This window comes from Semicossyphus pulcher, unplaced genomic scaffold, assembly GCF_022749685.1.
Source record: "Semicossyphus pulcher isolate SPU_LCO1_2020_fin unplaced genomic scaffold, fSemPul1.0.p SCAF_17, whole genome shotgun sequence".
Lineage (NCBI taxonomy): Eukaryota > Metazoa > Chordata > Actinopteri > Labriformes > Labridae > Semicossyphus > Semicossyphus pulcher.
In genome coordinates this window covers 8,814,743-8,829,374 of record NW_027211681.1, presented here as the reverse complement: position 1 = coordinate 8,829,374, position 14,632 = coordinate 8,814,743, and the positions used below count along the sequence as shown (strand labels likewise).

General features: G+C 42.4%; 1 protein-coding gene across 1 annotated transcript in view; it reads left to right on the top strand.

The window, feature by feature from the left end:
* Nucleotides 1-10,682, top strand: part of ptprdb (protein tyrosine phosphatase receptor type Db) — a 162,521-nt gene extending 151,839 nt beyond the window's left edge. Inside the window, exons 37-43 of the mRNA XM_069665336.1 lie at nt 89-374; nt 3,939-4,117; nt 5,409-5,535; nt 6,191-6,316; nt 6,436-6,590; nt 7,103-7,238; nt 7,328-10,682. Of these exons, the coding sequence (XP_069521437.1) occupies nt 89-374; nt 3,939-4,117; nt 5,409-5,535; nt 6,191-6,316; nt 6,436-6,590; nt 7,103-7,238; nt 7,328-7,396 (1,078 nt within the window). The 3' untranslated portion in view covers nt 7,397-10,682. The remainder of the gene's footprint in view (nt 1-88; nt 375-3,938; nt 4,118-5,408; nt 5,536-6,190; nt 6,317-6,435; nt 6,591-7,102; nt 7,239-7,327) is intronic.
* Nucleotides 10,683-14,632: the final 3,950 nt, after the last annotated feature.

Genomic DNA, 14,632 nt, shown 5'->3' with positions numbered 1-14,632 from the left:
AATTATTTGTGCTAACAAGACAGACCCCAGGTTATATGTGAGAAATCAAATCACCATCTGTTCCCCCTTTTCTCCCCTCCCGTCTCAGTGCTGGAGTGGGTCGCACCGGCTGCTTCATTGTCATCGACGGCATGGCGGAGCGAATCAAGCACGAGAAGACCATCGACATCTACGGCCACGTCACGCTGATGCGCTCCCAGAGGAACTACATGGTCCAGACGGAGGACCAGTACATCTTCATCCACGATGCGCTGCTGGAGGCTGTGACCTGCGGGAACACCGAGGTGCCCGCGAGGAACCTGTACTCCTACATCCAGAGGCTGACGCAGATCGAACCAGGAGAGAATGTCACCGGCATGGAGCTGGAGTTCAAGGTGAGGACTAATTGCCTTGTGTTTGAATATTTTAAAATGAGTACCTACTGATTTACGAGGGTTCATAAAACCGATTCATGAAGATAATGTGACACTTCACGGGTCCCTGCGAGGAGTAGTTTCCTTTTCTTTGACCCACATAGAAGACCAGGCATCATGGTCAGCGACACAATATCAGCCCTGACTTCATTAATGTAGATATTACTTTACTTCAGCAAAGATCAATCAGTGTCTACAGAGGGTCCAGCATTTACTGAAGCATATGGTGGCTGTTTTTGTAACTCAAACATTAAAGGCTTGGAGCTGGAGATGAGGGAGGCTTGATGTTGCAGCTCGATCCTGACAAACTTCCATCACAGTGTAAAGGTCCTAAGTTTGTCACTCTGTAGTTAAGGAAGTATTCTTATCTAAAGGAGGAGATCGACATTTTGTGTTTTGCCAACTTCTACAAGAAGATTGATACAACTCTCGTGTCTGTCTTTTCAATATGAAGCCGATGCCAGCAGCTTGTTAGTTTGGCTTTGCATAAAACTCCGGAAACAAGCCTGGTTAAAAAAAGTAATCTACCAGCACCTCATTAGTTCACTACGTAACTTGTTATAGCTCGTCTGTTTCATCAAAGTGACTTCCTGGAGTCTTGTTCTCATCATGATGAAGAAATGGTCCTGTATTTAACCTAGGGGGAAATTAAAACTTTGGTCCAGACTTTTGGTCTTTACTCCAAAAGTTGTTTGGACAGGCGGACCAAAGCACCAGACCATGGTCTGCCAGAAAAGACGGGACTCGGTCCGTTTCCAAAGGAACCACGTTCTGGTTCGATTTAGGTGAGAACATTATCAGACTGAAAGTAGGACCTAATATAGGAAGCAAAACAAATGTGCATTGTGGGTTGTTAACGGATGTTGACACTTGCAGAGACAGCCGCACAGCCATGCAGCAAGATCAGTAGAGGACAAACGTGAGGTGAGGGCTTTAACAGAATACAAAACAACCAAACAATTTCACAAATGCTTGTTGAAACGCACAGAAATAAGGAGGCATTCAAACTGTTCAATGAGAAACTAAAGGAGTGTAACTGATCGAACTGAGGAACAATATCGGTTAAAAGTAAAAAAAACTTGTAACAACAAAACATTAAAGTCTGCGATTCTCTCTCGTCTTGTTCTCTCTCAAATTCAGTCCAATCAGAGAGCAGCTTCCTCTCACATCATGACTTTTGGTCCGCTGGTAAAAGCTGCCGTGTGAACACAAACCAAACTCGAGACAAAATGCAGCATTGTAACAGTTTGGTCTTTGATTTGGATCAAACAAACAGACTTGAGGTGTGAAAGCACCTTAAAGTTGCACATTGGCGGATTCATTGAGCAAGTGACAGAGCCAGGCTCGCTGTCTTTCATCATTTTCCAGTCTTCATGCCGAGATAAGCTAATCAGCTGTTGGTACCAACTGCATGTTGAACTATTCATGAAAAATGTCCAATGAAAACGAAGAATCAAGCCTTTAAGAACACCACAAAACCAGTTAAATGTTACATGTCTGTTTAGAATCTAGACTGTACTTTACTAATTTTTAGATGCAACTGTTTCAGTGATTAAGAATTACATTTGAACAGTCAGCTCCAGATCCATTAAGTAGCTGCTAACAGCTTGAGAACGACCTCCCTCACAAGGATATACAGCGTGTGTGAACCTTGAATTCTTGACCTTGACAGTCCCTGAGCATCTTACCCAAGGGCTGTTAGTGGTCTCCCCTCTGAGGGTTACATACACTCGGTATGAATGGTAGGATTTGAAGGGGATTATGGGATTGCACCTTTTGAATCCAAGGTAAGAGAGTTCCACTGAGAGCATTAGAGAGCATCATAGTTCTGACTTACACAGTGAGACCAAATAATGGAGGCCAGAAAGTTAGAGGTTATAATACAATCTTTGCGAAAGGTCTTTTGGGTGTTGTCAAACATGTAGGGAGCTGATTAGAATTCAAAGTTAGCGCTCCAAAAACAAACAAGTAAGGAAAATGAGTACATGAGGGATTCACAGTGTTATTGAGAAGTGTTATTTTCATTGTATTCTTGCTGTTTTTATTGTGTTTACTGTGATATTTACTACTTGTCAGACGAGATCTCAGCAGACCTGTCTGGTTCGGTTGGGTTAAGGGGGAGAGCCGGTTTGAGCCGTACAGGTATATATTGGAGGCAGGTGGCTTAGATTTTTCCTGGAATGGTTTGTGTCTGCTCAGACACTCAGAGGGCAAAGTAAACACAAAGCCTCTCTAAGCAATCTCCTTCATCCGATGCTCTGGCATTCCGGTCCTAATGGCAGCGCTCTCCTCAGAATCACAATGAACCGCGCGCTCACCGAGCTGTTTGCTCAGCCTTATATTGATGTAAAACATATGCCAGGGTTGTCTCAGTCACCAGGTTTCATCCCTTGAACACTTATGGGACCAAAAAAAAAAACCCTTTCCACCTACGTGGACGAGACACCAAAAATAATTTCCCATGGAGAAGCGGCGCTGCATCCCTCAAATAAAACCCCAGAAAGTCAAAGAACGTGTGTGAGAGAAGAGAGCTTTGTGTAATCCAACACCCTATTGAGACATACTGGTTTTGTTTCCCTTCATGGATAGTTTACTGGTAGAGGTTTCCAAGCGTGTATCTATGTTCCACTGATGGTAAAAATAATGGCACGTATAAAGGCAACAAAAAAAGTTTTGTGTGGTCCAGACTCTATTGATAAGACCGAGTCAAATTCAGACCAAACGACATGAAGAATTGCTATTGTTGGCTCTAGAGATTCAACTCAAAATACCCAAATGAACCGGTGAACTTGCGGTCAGTGTGGGATTTTCCAGCCTGGTCTGTCTGTAAGAAAACAAGGTACTGCTGTTCCTCCGGTAGCCGCCGATGGTCCGGGCTCGGTTCACGAGACCCCATTGTTTCCCCCCGGAGTCTGCGGTTTCCCTATTCTCTGTTGTTCTGTCTTTCGTTTTAAGCCGTGTCATCCAATGGTCGAGTGTCAGAGAGAGTGTACAGTATGTGCTCACGTCTGCCTGTCTGCACGTATCCATATGTATGTGTGTGTTCCAGGATCAACTGTGGTTCACATATGTGCAGTGAGACAGTGTGGGGCCTTGTGGTTTCCTGCCCCCAGACTCTTGATTTTCTTCATCCTCCTCTCGTTCATCTTATTATATTCCCTCTCCCGTTCCCTACCACTGCTCTCGCCCCCCTGTCTCACCCCTCTTTGTTTACTCAATTGAAGATGTCTAACTAAACATCCTCAGGGCTGCCTAGTCAAGCTGATTTTCTAATTTCAGTTGTCCGGTTTGCCAGAGGAAAACCAACGCTTGTGCTAAATACATTTAAATGTGGTCCTTGAAGTTGTCTGAAATATTTAATCTTTCATTTGTCCTCATATTCATCCGTCCGTTACTTCCGTGACTCCCCATCTTCCTGTCTTTTTTCCTAAGTTTTCTTCACTCCGCTTGAGGCCCCGTTGCTAGGAATCTGTGAAAGTTTTCTACTTTCTAAATACATAACTATCCGTCTCTTTTCTGCTCCAGCGTCTGGCCAGTGCCAAGGCCCACACATCACGGTTTGTGAGCGCCAACCTGCCATGCAACAAGTTCAAGAACCGGCTGGTGAACATCATGCCGTACGAGACCACGCGCGTGTGTCTGCAGCCAATCAGAGGAGTGGAGGGGTCTGACTATATCAACGCCAGCTTCATCGATGGATACAGGTCAGCACTTTCACACACTTTACTTGTTGGCATCTAGTTCATTGGGTTACAGTGTGTAGACTCAAAGGTGTTTAACTACACGATGCATAGATATAATATTAAACAGGGCTGCGTATTGATCAGGATTTCTCAATTCTGATTCACAAGGTCCCAATTCGATTCGATTTTTGATTCGATATCGATTTGTTAGTTATTTTAGTTAAAATATTAATGCACCTCTAACCTGGTGCATTATCAAAATCTTTAATGTTATAAATAAGTTACATCATGTACTTTTTATTTAACACGACAAACACACAGCAGTCGACACAATATTAACAATTTTATGAATTAGACAGTTTATGAACTTTTTGTCCAGTTTCAGATTTTTAGTCTGCACATCTGGCTCGTGGTTTTGATTAAACAAACGTTTCGATTCGGCCACGAGATTTCACAGCGCAAAGAACAAAACCACACGAGACTAAGAGTTAGAGGTCTTCATGGGTCCAAAATGTTGTGCCTGAAACCTAAGAGACCCGTTATTGTGCGATCCGGAGCCGGACCAGGTATCCATCATTACCGGCTTTGGCTTCAACTTTTCTCTGAACCCGCAGTCACATGACACGTCACTCAACTCGTTGCTTTTTCCACTTTAATTCCCTCATGCAAATGACACATTGTTGCAAGTTAAAATACACACACAGACACACACAGCACCTTTATCTTGAACACTTTCTAATCACGGCCGGGTCTTCCGGGATCCACTCGGGTATTACACATAATGTTGAACAGACCCGGAACCGAGGATTATAGAACAAGTCCCGACCTGGACCTGTTTGACCACATAAAACGTGGAACCGAACCAGTCCGGGTCCCGGGTCAGGTCCGGTAGACCCGTGAAGACCTCTACTAAGAGTTATAGGGAAAGGCATACTGTATAACATACTGTATAACAACACGCTGAAGATACACTCGCGGCCAAAGCCGGCGCTGACAGAGTGTAACATAAACATCAGTGCAAAACTAACATATTCACGGACGCACACACGATAAAAAGTAGCTGCAGTAAACAAGTCCGGGCATGTCTCCCTCACTGCCGTAATTCGGGGGGGGGGGGATGCGCTGAGTCATGCTGCATTCAGGTGCGCTCAGAAACGTGAGTGATCAGACACAACACTGTTTTTACACATAATTTCAAAGATCAATCTGTGTAGTAGATCTGTATAGTGGGTCATTCAAATGAGAATCGATTCAAATCGGAAAAAAAAGTATTTTTTTAACTAATATTAAACTGATGTATTTGTGTTTTTAGGCAGCAGAAGGCCTATATAGCAACCCAAGGCCCGCTGGCTGAGACCACAGAGGACTACTGGAGGATGCTGTGGGAACACAACTCTACCATTGTTGTCATGCTAACCAAGCTGAGAGAAATGGGACGGGTACGGACACACACACACACACACACACACACACACAAACACATTAATGTTCTTTTATTTCCTGGTGATTTTAGGGATCAGTACCGCAGACATAAAAGGGATTATGGTGAACATGAACTGCTACATGCAATATGCTCAATGTCCTATAATTAAGGCTCATTATTTTTTCATTTAAATGAGTTCTGAAGGACTGCCTGAGTGATCAGCAGTCTATTTACAGCTGTCCTCCAACCTCCCCTTCCTTAATAACAGCCAATGCTAATGGTGAGCTGTCCTTACCGGGAGATGACCCTGGTTTCTTTTGCAGCACACTCTTTGATGTCAGGGAACAGAAAAAATCTGAATTAATTGTGTCGCATTTTTGGGTGAATATCTGTCAGAAGAATAGAAAAAGATGAGTCTCAGCCATGAAAAACATTGTATGAAGCATTGAAAATGCAGTGACGAAGTGGGACAGAGTAAGATAGTTGTGGAGTGAGTGATATCTCTTTCACATCATATCTCATCCTGCAGTAGACTGTCCTCCAGTGAATAATGAATTTTACGAGCCAGGCAGAGGATTTTTATGACAAAGTAGTCAGAAATTGTTCTGAACTGAATCCCTCCTGCGTGATGTAAAGCTCTGAACAGAAGCCTCTGTGCTGTCCTCCTACAGGAGAAGTGTCACCAGTACTGGCCCGCCGAGCGCTCAGCCAGGTACCAGTACTTCGTGGTGGACCCCATGGCTGAGTACAACATGCCCCAGTACATCCTCCGAGAGTTCAAAGTCACTGATGCCAGGGTGAGTCATCACTTTGTGTGTTAGTGTGAGAGTGTTAGCGGGTATCAACTGTACGCTATTAATGTTGCTTCTGCTATTAGACGTGTTAAGCTTTCTCTCAACACGTTCTCTGCCTCCAGGACGGCCAATCGCGGACGGTTCGTCAGTTCCAGTTCACCGATTGGCCAGAGCAAGGAGTGCCAAAGTCAGGGGAGGGATTCATTGATTTTATTGGCCAGGTGCACAAAACTAAAGAACAGTTCGGCCAGGATGGGCCCATTACTGTGCACTGCAGGTGAGACACATTATTCCCACTCGCACCTCTTTATTTCACACGCTGGGGTCAAAAACAAAATAAGTTAGTGGAGATCTAAAACTATACGAGCACCAGTAGGAAATGTTGCACTTTCATGTTAGGCAGAGCTCTCCACCAGGATCATTAAAACACCTCATGAGGGAATATTCTTTGAAGATTCCTGTTTATGCCTCCAGTCGAGCTCAGAGGACTGTGGTGGCCCAACATCTTACTACACGTCTCCCATCCCTACATGTGATCACTGTAGTTGTTTAAATAAAGAGTGAACTGCAGTTTGAGTATCGCATAGGGCATCTTTAGCCATTAGCCTTCAGGTCAGTCTGCCATACCCATGGGGAAATACCGGCTCTAAAAGGTTTTTCTTCCTACTTACACTTTTAATATACAGAGTGTTTGTGTGAGCAAATTTCAGATTTAGGTCACTGCTGAAAACCTAGCCAGTGGCAAGAACTTCTATATAATAAAATGTGCTTCTAATTATCCACCGACAGTGCTGGAGTAGGGAGGACTGGTGTGTTCATCACCCTCAGCATCGTGCTGGAGAGGATGAGGTACGAGGGAGTGGTGGACATCTTCCAGACTGTCAAGATGCTGCGCACCCAGAGACCTGCCACCGTTCAGACAGAGGTGACCTCTCTTTAACACTTCCATCTTTGTCTTTTTTTTTTCGGTGTTATTTTCTCTGATACTGACCTGATGTTTTCTTCTTAACTCAGGACCAGTACCAGTTCTGCTACCGGGCCAGTCTGGAGTATCTGGGAAGCTTTGATCACTATGCAACATAAACCCAGTGGCCGTCTCTCGTGCCACATCCCACCTAGTGCACTTCTCTCAGGTCACGCGCGGCCTGAATTAATGCACTAGGCTGTGATGTGTCTCTGAAGAGCTTAGGCCACCACATGCAGAGTGAAGGGGGACCATCGGCTTACTCCGTACTAAGAAACAGCACCTCTAACTGAGCCATAGAAACCTGCTTGACAAGGGTGTTTCCTTCCACCCTCAGCCCAAACACACCCATTGGTCAGTCTGAAGAAGCAACTTCAACCACTGTTCCAATCAGAATACTTGATCAAATATTGATTTTTTTATTCGTTTCTGTGCTTTTGTGGGCACCCAGATTGCTTTACATTGTTTGGGTGTGGAACTCTCACCTCGTCCACCACCAGTGTAGCATCACCAACCTAAACACGGGACCTGGCTACAGTATATAGCTGTCACTTTTTTCTATCTTGAGGACTGTTTAGAAGGAGTCTACAAATCCATCTTATGGAGGCCTCGTGGACGGAAAGAACTGGGACTTTTTAAAGCACCAGAGAATTGCCAACAGGAGACGGAGAACACAGAGCACACCGTATTAAAAAGACAAAGAACTCACATCCCAAAAAAAAAAAGAGACACCAAGAAGTGTTTTTTTTTCCTGTCTTGTTTCGGAAACAGACTCTCGTTTCCTGTGAATGAAAAAGAAGATATTTCTACCATACAGTAATAAAAACCACCAGTTCAACCTTATGCTTCACGAGTTAAGATAAGGGAAATTTGAAAGAGGTTTAAAATGCATACCACAAAGTAAAACATTAATTTAGTTTTTTAGAAAAATATAGATATGTGACTATCTTGTTTTTTAAAAGCTGGGTATTCCTTGTGGCACGTTCTGTTTTTTTGTTTTTACAGGTTTATGACTCTGTCCCCACTGATCATACGAAGGCAAAGTTGTATTTTTTTGTTTTTTCTGTGTAATCCAACGAGCTGTAGCGATTTTTTAAAAAGTGATACGGTACTGTTTTAAAGTGTACAATCAAATCTAGTGTGGAAAAATGTTCACAATTCTATGAAAAACACCACCATTGAGTGTCACTCTCCTGTATTCTCTTCCCACAAACACGTTTCGCATGCACACAGGACTCTCAACCTCATTTCTATCTGGCGTGCGGTGTCAGAGAGGGCGGCCATTTTTGAATTCCCGGGGGGGCCTGACGGAGGTACAGCGGTAGCCCTGCTGCTACCAGAAAGCCCAGAGGATAATCTTGCCAAGTTGGTCTGTGTGCAGGTTGAAAGAAAGCCAGATTTAAACACAACTACAGAGAGTATGCACAGAAAGCAAAATATGAAAATAACTATTTATGTGTCCAAATAAGCTTCACAAAGATTTCTCAAGCAGGGAGCGAGAAGGGGGAGAGGAAACCAGGGTGGGATGGGGGGTCGGGGAGGGAACAATTTCTCACTGGAATGCTCACCTATTACTTTTCTCTCTGTCTGATTCAGTGTGCAATAAGTAGATGTATTATATATTTTTGTGTCAAGTCACTAACTGCAGTTATATGCCATTATGACTATGATGAAGATGCCGATGATGGTGCATCATATTTCCAGACACAAGGATGTTACGCTTGATATGATTCTCGCCACCTGTTTCAATGTGTCCAAACAGAGGAACGACCTCTGACCTTTTAGGAAGTAGACCTTTTATCATGTCACAACTCCAGTAGATGATGTCATCCTTCTGTGCGTCACGGCAACAAACGAATGATCAAACTCATATTTCAAACAGCATCTAATAAGTATTTTGATTTTAGATTTCTAGTGCCTTATATTACACGCCTATTTTGATAAAGTTACTTTAAAGGGTTTTTTGTGTATTTTATGTGTGTCTGTGAGCTTGTGCGTACGAGAACTGAATGTCTGTGTGTATATGATTTTGTTATGTTACTGTATGTGAAAGTATCTTGTGTGTGTTATGTTCTTGGCTGTGAAACTTTTGTATGGAAGGCTCTGCGTAGGCTGGATAGTTGTACTCATCTCTTTTCAACCCAGCAACAACATTGTCATATCAAAAAGGAAATATCTTAACAGGAGACTTAACGACAGACAGAAATGTGGTCATTAGCAGGTGAAAGTTTCTTTTCTTCCTGGGACACTTGCACAAGCTCTGTGTATAAACTCTGTCTTTCAGACTTCAGATTGCCTGCGATTAAAGTTTGGCCACACTAGCGACTTTGGCACCGACTGTGAGCTGGCTCAGACAAGTCATACTTACTCAGCTATGTAGAAATCTATAAACAGCTGAACGGCAGTGGCTATCTTTGTCAGTTTGGAGAAAAAGCAAAGTGAAAAACTTTCCACAGGGCTGCTCTCATGTATCCCACCTGAAGCCCTTCATATTAAGTCCATGTGGTCATCTGTGTTCCTCATTCTGATGTCTACAGTTATATATTTTTTCCTTTAACGACAAAGGCTGAGAGAAGTTCAGGTGCTACGTCTCCAACAACACAAAACCTACAACTTGTTATTATTTTTTGTATCTCCATTAACGCTTGACCATATAAGGGATCATTGACAGTTTTCCACAATCTTACAGTAACCCTGTTGTCGTTTTTGTATGCATGGTACCACTTTTGAGATGCCCCTTTGGTCGCACCTGTAATGGGAAGACTTGCACTTTCTCTCTTTGTACTATGCACTAATACTAGTATCCTATTATCTCTGATAGCCCCCACCCCCCCCAAAAGGAGTTTTACTTGAACTCAGTAAAGATGGACCCTGTAATGCTCACATGGTTGTGTATATGTAAATAACACAAAACACAGAGAGTAATTGAAATGCATAAATAAATAAATTAATAAATAAATGATTTTAAGGTAACGAGTGAATACAAATCTATGAGATATACAGAGTGATATAATTAAAGGAAGCACCTGAAATCACAGTTTATGGCACAGTCGTATGTGCGATACATCACATTGTGGATTTGTTGTACCACAAAGAGAAGTCTCACAAAAAGGTGTTCTATTTTACCCCCAATGTATCATGTAGATGGATCAAACTGGAGTTTATAAATTGTATAAAAATCGAAAAATATGATGTGTTACTTGGATCAGTTACCTCCAATTGGTCTGTAAATGTAAACTTTTTTTTGTTTTGTTTGTTTTCTGCTCCGAGTCAACAAGTGCTTTTTATTTTCTTACATTGGTTCTCGGAGCGCGTGAAAACTGAAAAACAGGTCTGTATGGATTTCTGTTCTCTGTCGACACAAGTTTCATTTGTTACAAATAAACTCAAGTAAAATAACTGCTACTGCTGTCGTTTTGTATAACACAAACTTTGAAACCCACTGGGCAGCTTAGGGATACTGTTTTTTGCTCCAAATACTACAGCCATTGAGCACCTTAGGGACACCTTTGTCTGTCAAAAATTTTACACCCACTGTGTGCCTTAGAGACACCTTTGTCCGTTAAATATTTAACACCCACTGTGCGCCTTAGGGACACCTTCGTCTGTCAAAAATGTTACAGCCACTGAGCGCCTTAGGGACACCTTCGTCTGTCAAAACTTTTACACTCACCGTGTGCCTTAGAGACACCTTCGTCTGTCAAAAATTTTACACCCACTGTGCACCTCAGGGACACCTTTGTCAAAAATGTTACATCCACTGTGCGCCATAGGGACACCTTCGTCAAAAATTTTACACCCACTGTGCACCTTAGGGACACCTTTGTCAAAAATTTTACGCCCACTGTGCGCCATAGGGACACCTTTATCAAAAATGTTACATCCACTTTTTGCTTAGGGACACCTTCGTCAAAAATGTTACACCCACTGGGCGCTTTTGAGAAGCATGTCAACATTTTACATAAACTAGATGCCTAAGGGACACATATGTCCTCCAAAAATTTTTACAGCCATTGAACACCTTATGGATACTTTTCTCAGACAAATATCTTACAGCCAATGGGCACCTTAGGGACTTTTTGGCATAATTTTTTATTTAAATCCACCGGAAACTTATTGTCCTTTAAAACATTTACAGGCACTGGGTCCTTACAGACACTAGGAGCCTTAGGGAGATGTACTGTTTATCTGCCAAAAAATGTATAGACCTATATTCATTATAAAATGAATAGAATTTACTCTGATAACAGGTAAGATAAAGCATTTTAGAAGTTTTAGGGAATAAACTGATCCAAGAAAAAGCCTGGGATGAAAACACAATATAAACAAAATAACAAACACTAGAAATTGCTGTCAACATGTTTGAACCCTCTAAGCGATAATTATTACTAATTTAATTGGTTCCATAGAGTGGCCTACTTCCCAACTCAGGACAATCCTTAGAGCATGTGCATGCAAGGTAAGTACAATTAGCTGTTATATACCCTACCCGTCCTCTACCCACCCCAAATTTTCTCCAGCTGACCTGGATTTCTTCCTGCGTGGGGGGAGATTCTGTTAACCAGCTCACCATTACACATTACAGCGTCAGTAATTGTTAAGTTACATTGTTTTGTCTTTATGTTTGTTTGCACTTGTTAAAAGGGAGATTGAACTACTTTTAAATTCATTTATTTTCTTTTGTTAAAGGCCAATCTGTTTAAATATTCGTTATTATAAGACAACAGTTACTAAAGTGGAGCCCGTAGTCCATAAATGATGCTTTCTCCCCCGCTGGTTATAAGACGCACACAGTAACACTAGCTTTAATTTGTTACCAGCATCATCAGAAAGGTTTCAGCCATTGTTTTGGTCATGAAATTAGCGTTCCTGTCTTACAGGGGTTCTTACATTTCTATAAAAGTCTGCTTAAATCCATATTGGGGAAACAGATTGAGGCTACACTGCAGCTGAAATGGACTTACTCATTCATGGCTGACTTGTTATTGTCAAAGCAAAGCAAATTATCTTTCAACGCTGCTACCAGGGTGGAGAGAGACTGTCTTGCTTCTGGGCTTCGAGAGCAGATCAGTCTTTTTCTCGTTGCAGCTCTGAAGCTCTGATGAATTTGCACTTGATTTGTGAAACAGCTCAATTCCCACCACTTCAAAAATGTCTCTGTTAGACTGTGTGGGAAGCTTTAAAGAGTCACTTAGTCTTTTAGAGGCGTTCGCTTTTCCCTTTGGCTTTCTGGCCCAAATATATTTTATCATGCTGCTTTGGCAGTGCAGTAAATGTCAAGTGTTGTTACAAACTGAGGTAAATGACATGGTTAGCGAGGCAACGCTCAAAATATGCATGTGATGTGGCCTCCGTTCTTCACAAATTCACTGTGGAGTTGGATATGGTACTAGCCCCCTAAAGACCCTAAAAGACTACAGGGAGGCATGAGTGCAGGTGATGCCACGCTCACACAAACCACTCCAAAGTGATGGAGTTTCTTTCATAGGTTACCTGTGTGTGTTTGTGTGCCACGTTCATCGAGGGTGACTTGTGTTCTCACTTTGGCTTCGGTTTCACACAGAGCCCTCTGAAGCAGGCTGTGACACGGTTTCTATGGGAGTACAAAGCTTTCTGAAGCCACGCCATGGCCACTTAAGATACCGTCTGGATTTGACTTCCTGTCTGTTCTGCCAGGCTCCTCAGGTAAAACGCTGGGTACATGGTCTGTATGCTTCAGCATGAGACAACCCTTCTCCTGCTAACACTTGTTAAATTATTTAACACTATCTGTATAAAAAGCTACATGCTTGCTAACAACAGAAATGTCCCTTAAACCCATGATTCAATGGTATTTTTTTTCTTCTATTCTATGGACATTTACCTAATCCATTACAAGCTCATATCCCGCTAACAGAAGGAATTTACTACTCAAGAGAACAAATGAAAAAGCTACATGCTTATTATTCCTCTGACAGGTGTCTGGCTCTCATGACAACCTTATGCAATCCTTCTAGTTTTGAACTCAAGTGAAAAAAGTGGAAAAACATCCCTGACTGGATATCAGGGACTTCAAAAACCACTTCTCAGCTGAGCGGCGTTATATTCCAAATGCTGAGAAAATAAGATCTCCTTTGGGATGGCAGCTTGTTTACTTCCCTGTTAATAAGACGCTAACTTTAGTTGTTTATTTATTTTCTCTTTATTGGATAAGATCTGAAGAGAGACCAGAAATGTGGGTAGGAGAGAGTGGGGGATGAAACGCACTCAATGACGGTCAGACCGGGAGCCAAACCTGCGATCAGTGCGCAGAGGGCTGTAGCCTCTGTACACGGGGCGCCTGCTCTACCCACTGAGCTAAACCAGCGCTCCAATAATACACTAACTTTAAACAGTAAAAAAATAGGGCCCTCTATTTTACAAAATACATTACATTCATACAGAATAAGATTGTTTAAGGTTGTTTCATGTTAGTCTGTGCTATCCATGGTGTCAGACTATCTAATATAACAAGATATTGTTGGTAGGCCGAACCTTCATGCTGGCATAAAACTAAACATACATTATTTCTAAAAGTCAATTCCTCCACCGAATATCAGTTATATTGTCTAGAAATCATGTCTTTGTATAACCATAAAAAAAAACGCTACATAAAAATGTTATAGGTTCTAGAAAAAGTTGAGTGCAATTTCATCTTTACTCCCTCTCCTAAAAGTATCTACGATATACTCTAATTGTGTAGGACCCACTTTTGCTGCCCCAAACAGCCCTAACCCATCAAGGCATGGACTCCAGTAGACCTCTGAAGGTGTGCTGTGGTATCTGGCACCAAGACGTTAGCAGCAGATCCTTTGAGTTGCGAGGTGGTTAAGGTTGTGTTCTGACATCTTTCTATCAGAACCAGCATTAACGTTCTCAGCAACTTGAGCTTCAGCGGCTCTTCCCACACGCATCAATGAGACCCTGCCGCCAGTTCACCGGTTTTCCTTCCTTGGACCACTTTAGGTAGGTACTGACCACTGCGGACCGGGAACACCCTACAAGAGCTGCAGTTTTGGTGATGCTCTGACCCAGTCGCCGTCACAATGTGGCCCTTGTTAAAGTCGCTCACATCCTTATGCTTGCTCGCTTTTCAACTTCGAGGACAAGATGTTTACTTGCCGAACATACCCCACCCACAGGGGCCATTGTAACGAGATAATCAATGTTATTCACTTCACCTGCAACTGATCTGTGTATAGCATTAAAGCATTGTGTACAATTTGTGTTTAAAAACAGCCGTTTTTACTTAGATTTTTAGCATCAAATGTATAACGCACATTTTCAGTCACAAACGCCTTTTCTCTGCAACATCTCAAAATAACGGACAATTTCAT